The following is a 6,901-nucleotide window of genomic DNA, read 5'->3' as shown; positions in this document are numbered from 1 at the left end:
ACTAACCATCCAGGGTTGGCTAACGGTGAAAGATGGTCCCTTCCGAAGAGCCATACATTCAGCCCCATAAGGTCAACAGCAATCCGCCATCAACTTGGAGAACGCACCCAGAACAACTCCGCCAGCATCTCGAAATCACACCCCCCGGAGCAAAAACATCCACCGGAAGTAGTTTATAATTTTTGCTATAAATTATATCAAGTATTTTACATAGTTCTATTCCATGCACGAGGACTGCATAACGTTAAGACAATATATGGTACGATAAATATTGCTGAAATAGAGAAAAATTACTAGACAAGGAAATATTGTGACTTTAGACTAATTAAGATAAGAGTAACAATAATTGAGATTACTATGGCCCTTCATAACATATGAACCTTTAGTGCCTATTTGACAAAACCAATCTTTGTTCTTTCCTCCTTTGATGCCTTCATTTCTTTTCCTTTTCTTTTGTATGTAACATTCAATTTTTTTTCTTGAACTTAGTTAGGTGTCAACTTAATTTGAGATATAACTAGATTTATTAATAGTTGATATATACTTTTCATTATTCCTTTAATTAAAATTTTTCAATTTTTTCCTATTTACAATCTCTCTTAAAGACATGTATGGATGGCTATGGATTTAGTCCCACATCGCCCGTCGCTAGTTGTGTTTGCGCCGCACCATCCTATATTAAGGGGCGTTGTTAGGTTATGCAAGTGTCTACCCGCTAATTAATTATATTATTCGTGCCTACTTAATTTTTGTAATAAACATAACATTGTGTGTAGGGCTTCCATCTTTGACACAAACAAGAGCATTGCCCTCTATTGAATGCCGAAAGCCGCCGGTATGTGCTTCTCTGTCTATCCCTTTTTTGTTTTTAAATAATTAGGTGAAGCAAAATAGAGTAACTTTTAAATAATTAAGGCTGTGTTTGCTAGGAGGAAATAATAGATGGAGAGAAATTGAGAGTATTAGTTGATAGATTATGAGATCTATGGTTGTTTAGTAAAGGGATTATGGGTGAGAGAGATTAGGTTTGAGATTCAAGATCCTTACTGGAACTAGAATTTTCATCCAACAATAAAATTTTTCATCTCCTCACTTTTTTTCTTACCTAAGTTATATCTTCTCTCTTGTTCATTCCATCCAACAAACATAGCCCAAAAGGCAAACTATTAATGTCTAAAAAAACAACAAACTACTAAAACATTATGAGCAAAATTAACAATATACAAGAAAATTTGACTACAAATCATACAAAACTTGTATGAAATTTCTTTAAGTGATAGAAGGTTAGAAATTTTATACATATTGTAGCATCTTAAAAAAAATGTAGCATCATTACTTATGTTCATGCTGATTGACCAAATGCAATTTTAGTTTTTAAATACTTTTTCGCGATGTTTGTTATTGATAGGCCTTATTGTGAGATACTGTTTTTTTTGTTGAGTTTCATCTAAAACTTTCCGCTGACCAGCTTAATAATTTGAGGATCATGTGTTTTATTTTGGAGAATTGGATGAATTTGGAGGATGACCAGCTGTGAACCTGTAATTTTTTTACTAGATTATTTGATTATACATGTATCTGTTTGCGGCCTAAAAATACATCAAAATCTGTAAAGGTCTAGCGAAGACATTGAATTAATGTTAGTTTGTCATCCTCTAAGCTTGTAATAATTTGTTTAATTCCAAATTTTTCATAACGAAGGAATTGTTCTCTACTTGAATTTTGTTTTGGCTAACATAAGATAATGAGCAGATATTGTCCTAACCAGAGTAACTAGTATAGAAATAGTACTTATAAAAGACAACTGAAAACAAGTAAATTAAGTTGAAAGCTGTGATACATGTGAATAAGCTATTGAATACTTGGTCGGAAATTATATCAGAAACCAATTGAAATGTTGCAAACAAAAAAGTCCTTTTTTTTTTTTTTGAGTCTAATAAACTCCTTTTCAATCATTGCCATGACAAGTTTCCCTTGGTAAATGATTTTTTTTTTGTTTTTCAATTTTGTTTCGTAAAAAGCTGTGTTTGATTGATTTCAATAATTCATTGAACTAGAATAACATGTTTACGCTAAACCTTTAGAAATTAATAATATGAGATTCTACGAAAATTAGGTGGCGGATGTCATACGAGAATTTTAATTGTTGTCGGCACTGATCAAACTTTTCTCCTGATATCTTACACAGATTTTTCCCCTCTTGCAATGGATTATAAGAGAAGAGCAGTAACAACCGGCAACGGAAAAGATGAAGAACGAAATCCAAATACTGCGGGGGTGGACAGAATTTCAACCTTATCCAATACTCTAATTCACCGCATCCTCTCGTCTGTTTCGACCGTCGATGTTGTTCGTATGAGCATTCTCTCAAAGCGCTGGAGTAGGATGTGGTACACGGTGCCGCATTTGCGATTTTACGATTCCGATGCTGGCTTTCGAAAGTGGAAAGTGTTTGATAATTTCATGGCTAAGTGCTTGGAACGCCGCGAGATAGGTATGAGCAACAATACTAGTTGCGCCGTGACTAAATTTAAGCTTCACATCAAGCATTTTTGGTGCCGGGACGAGAATCTACATAGGTTGTTACACTCTCCGGTTATTCGAAACAATGTGGAGGAACTCGATCTTTCTATGGAACCGAAATACAACGGGGCCGTATGCTATTGTTTACCTTACACAGCACTCAATGGAAAATCTATAACTGTTCTGAAGCTGAATCATGTGGAGTTGGAAGATAGCGACAATTTTTCGGTAAATCTTCCGAGTTTGAAATCTTTATGCTTAGAGGAGGTTATAGTGAATGATGTGACATTATCCAAACTGTTGTTGGGCTGTCCGTCTCTTGAGAAATTGATGTTGAAGAAGTGTCCTAAACTGTTCAATCCTCGAATTTTGAGTTCGAGCCTCAAATTCTTCGAAATGGAGGGATTTATTCGTCCTAGTCACAAAGAACTACAAGTTGAAGCCATTAATCTTCAAACTTTAGTACTCAGAGCCCTCTATCATGGACTCAACCTTTGCGAATGCAGCGCGGTCAGGACTCTTTCGATTCACAGCATTCCAAATATGAGGGGCGAGTCCTTGGAAGCTATCATCTCTAAGCTTCCCCTCCTTGAGGATTTGAGTTTAAGACACTGCGATCTATTGAGACACTTCAAAATCAGCAGCAAGAGCCTCAAGAGTTTCACTTTCGCAAAATTTTCTCGGGTTGAGGTGAATGCCACACTGGAAACACCGAACCTAGTGTCGTTTTGTTACACGGGCGATATGAAATTCGGAGTTTCGATGGCCTTGCCTAATGATTCACTCATGAATGGCCACATCAAAATCAATGATTGCATTATCTACGAGGCCTCGAACCTGTACAACAAGATGATAAAATTTCTTTCGAGTATCAATTTCTCTTGGAATATATTGACCCTGGAAGTTAGATCAGAAGAGGTATAATCTCCTATTTATTCGGAAATTTCTCGGTAGGGCACTTTTTCTTTCCCCCCCTTATGGGTAGAGCAAGCTTTTGTTGCCATCAGATAAAATTTTAATGGTCGGATCAATGAGTGAGAGAACTTTTGCGTCATATGATGCATTATCTTAACTTGGACACTCATAATTCCGTCCGTTAAAATGTATTAATCCGATTGTTAAAAGGACTTGCTATACTAGTAACACAAAATATTAATGCCCTACAATAGAAATCTCCTATTAATTTGTACTCTTATTTGTATCTTTTTTTTTATCCTTCTAATTGAGTAGTTATATTTTCATAATTTTGTCTCTGGTTATGACAATTGTTTTTAAAAATAAAACAAAATTTACGGACATGTTGTTATTAACTTATTATTGTGGCTAATTTTGGAGGATCTCATTTTCCCGGAAGAGTTGAGAAAAACTTGTGGTTCGCCACTGACCAAGATCAGGCATCTGAAGGTTAAGACACTTCTGAGATTGAACAAAAAAACATCATCAGACTTGAGAGACTCCTTGCATTGGGCTTCACCTGATCTGGAAACGCTGGACATTGAAGATGGAGGGAAAGGCGATGACGACGTATCGGATTTCGGAAACTGGATGTTTCGCACTAATTGAAGCTGATGATGATTAGCAAGTTTCTGAGGTTTGTTTATTAGAACCTAGTGTGGGAATAATACGAGTCCTTGAGTACTGTAGTAAGTTTTGTGGTGCTTTTACTTTGTTGAGGAACTCTTTTTCACATTTAAAGTTTTCTATCGTGGTGTTTCCCTTTGAATCATTTGTGTGTTGGACCCGTTTAGTTCACTGATTCGAATTTTTAATTTAAATTTATATGTGACTTTATGTAAGAGCTTTTTACTCTAGGATAAAAGTTAGATGTGACTGTTTTTTAAAATTTTTTACTGTAATAAAACTCGAATTCTAAACTTGAATCGGTGAAATGAACGGAGGTGTATTTGGTTTACGACGGTATATTTATATCATCTGGTTTCTCTCTGCAACCGTGAAGTAGGCACGTTTTCCTCTTTTCGGCTCTTCTTGTTTCTTAATTTAATACTAATATTTATGTTTCTCATTTAATATACTAATATTTATGTTTCTCTAAACATTTGAATTTATGGATCATATAGTAGAAATTTACGGAGAAATTTACGGAAAAATTATTCATTAAACTCAGTTAGCACTGTAGATGGCGGTATCACTGCGAGGAATTAGGGACAATAATTGAGGATGTGATGAGGATAGGAACAAAATCTTATTCCCGAATCACCATCCACCGATTTACATCTGCTATACATTTTATATAAAAATATATACATATATTAATTTTTTCACGATTATTAGGTCTACGTAACTATTAATTACCGGAACTTTGACTAATAAAAATGACAATTACTAAATACTACTAGTAATATAAGAATGTGTCTGTATATGTTTAAGAGTATGATTTCTTTTCATATAATCTTTTTTTGGTCTAAATTTATAGTAAATTTCTTCTTTATTTTTGTTTTAAGTTACTATAATTTTAAAATGTATAGTTATATGTGATGAATTGATAGAGAATGAAGCGGATATAGATCCCTTAAAATTAAGAGTATGAATTGAATTAGATCCCTTAATTGGTCTCAGTTGGTTTGAAAATAAACTAATTTATAATTGATGTGATTTGCATTTCACCTAAAATAAGCAGTTTGGTTGGGTTGCACATCCCTATTGGAAAACTGCAATTCACTACAAGAAAAATGGCTATTAGCGACGACAAAAAGTCGTTGCCAAAAATACAAAGTTGTCACAAATGAATTTTTAGTGACCACTTGTCGTCGCAAACCTGTCGCCGCAATTAATTCGTCGCAAAAACAATTTTTGCAATAATAAGCAATTGTCACAATTATATTTGCAACGACAATCGTCGTAAATGAGTCGCTACAATTATTTCACCGGATATATCGTTTAGATGACATGACATTGAGTACTTGCGATGACATTTTACGAATTATATCGTCGCAAAAGATGCAAAATTAGCTAATGTGGCTTATATTTTTTATGACCACATTTATTGTCGCAAATAATATTTTAATTTTTTATTTATATTTTCTCATTTTAATAATTAATATTGTATATTACTATATATTTAAATCCAATATTAAATATAATTCATGATATTATAATAATAAAGAAGAATTAAATAAAAGGAAATAAATAATAAAAATAAAAATAAAAATTATTATTATAAAATGTAATTAATAATATAAAATAAAAATGTAATTATAGTATAAATGTACAGAAATAAAAATTGCTATATTAACAAAAATCTAATCTCCTAAATTAGCAACATCACTAAAATTATGGTCGTTATCATCGGAAGGATTCGGAGGCGGATAACCTGAACGGACATACGGCACAGGAGTAATCGCTAGAAAAGTCATGTTGAAGTGCATTTGAGTGATGAAGTCTTGCATCATTCTAACGCTCTCGTACAGCTGGAGGTTTTGTTAGTAACTCTGTTGCAAGTATTTTACTACGTGTGAGTCCGAACGTGTATGGGTTGTATGCTTAGGCAGCTGACCAAGTCCGTGTATGTATCTGGAACGCTTGCCGCGTACTTCTCGAACAATGTCATCTTGAGACATAGGTTTGGCTGGAGTACCATCATCATTTTGCCTGGGTTGTGAATCACGCCTTTGAATCATCTCCTCCTTAGGAGACAGATCTTTCTGCAATAACCCCAACATTTGTCAAAGCTATTTCTTACACGAAATACAAAAACAATATATATATATATATATAAGAGGTCACCACCATAGCAAATCTATGTGCTGCATGTGACTTTGACCAATGTCTGCTTAAATATTTCCGTTTCCCTCGATTACACTTGTTTTTCTCGGATATTTTTTGCAATTGTTCAGAACTCCAATAGTTGCAAAGGTACTCCCAATCTGCCTGACTACGAATTCTTTTCGGACATTTTTGCTTCACGGCCTCCGGATCAATTTTCCCACCCATAAGCTCCCAATGACAATGAAGCTCATACCGAAAGTCCCTCCAAAGTTTGTTCATCTGACGATCAATGGATTTTAATACCCTCTCACTATTGTCAAAGATGAACTTGATCTATAATTGAAAAACAAAGAAAATACTTTAGAAATTTGATAATAAAATAAATAAAGTTAAAGAGTCAAAAACTATATCCAGTTACCCTTAGTTGATCAATCATAGGTTTTTTCAATTCCTTATCAATCTGAATCCATCTAGTGACTTGCATCGGACATTGGCGCCGAACTATCTGCCCTATCTCACTTGCCCAGCTAGATGCATATGTACCCACTGCCACATCAACCTTTGTATCAAATTGAATTGGCATTTTGCCCCCTGGGATATCCTTCAAATGCCTATCAGTGCCTATAGAGCGTGATTCACCCCTTTTCCCTAC

General features: G+C 34.4%; 1 protein-coding gene across 1 annotated transcript; it reads left to right on the top strand.

Annotated features, from left to right (window-relative positions):
* The first annotated feature begins 2,205 nt into the window (after positions 1–2,205).
* Positions 2,206–4,086, top strand: LOC21386500 (putative F-box/FBD/LRR-repeat protein At1g16940). Its single transcript, XM_024164240.1, has 2 exons — positions 2,206–3,441; positions 3,859–4,086. The coding sequence occupies exons 1-2, from the start codon at positions 2,206–2,208 to the stop codon at positions 4,084–4,086; spliced, it is 1,464 nt and encodes a 487-aa protein (XP_024020008.1).
* The last annotated feature ends 2,815 nt before the right edge of the window (positions 4,087–6,901 follow it).

This window comes from Morus notabilis, unplaced genomic scaffold (assembly GCF_000414095.1).
Source record: "Morus notabilis unplaced genomic scaffold, ASM41409v2 Scaffold1731, whole genome shotgun sequence".
Taxonomy (NCBI): Eukaryota; Viridiplantae; Streptophyta; class Magnoliopsida; order Rosales; family Moraceae; genus Morus; species Morus notabilis.
Note: the sequence above shows the minus strand (reverse complement) of the source record. Positions and strands in the feature narration are given on the sequence as shown.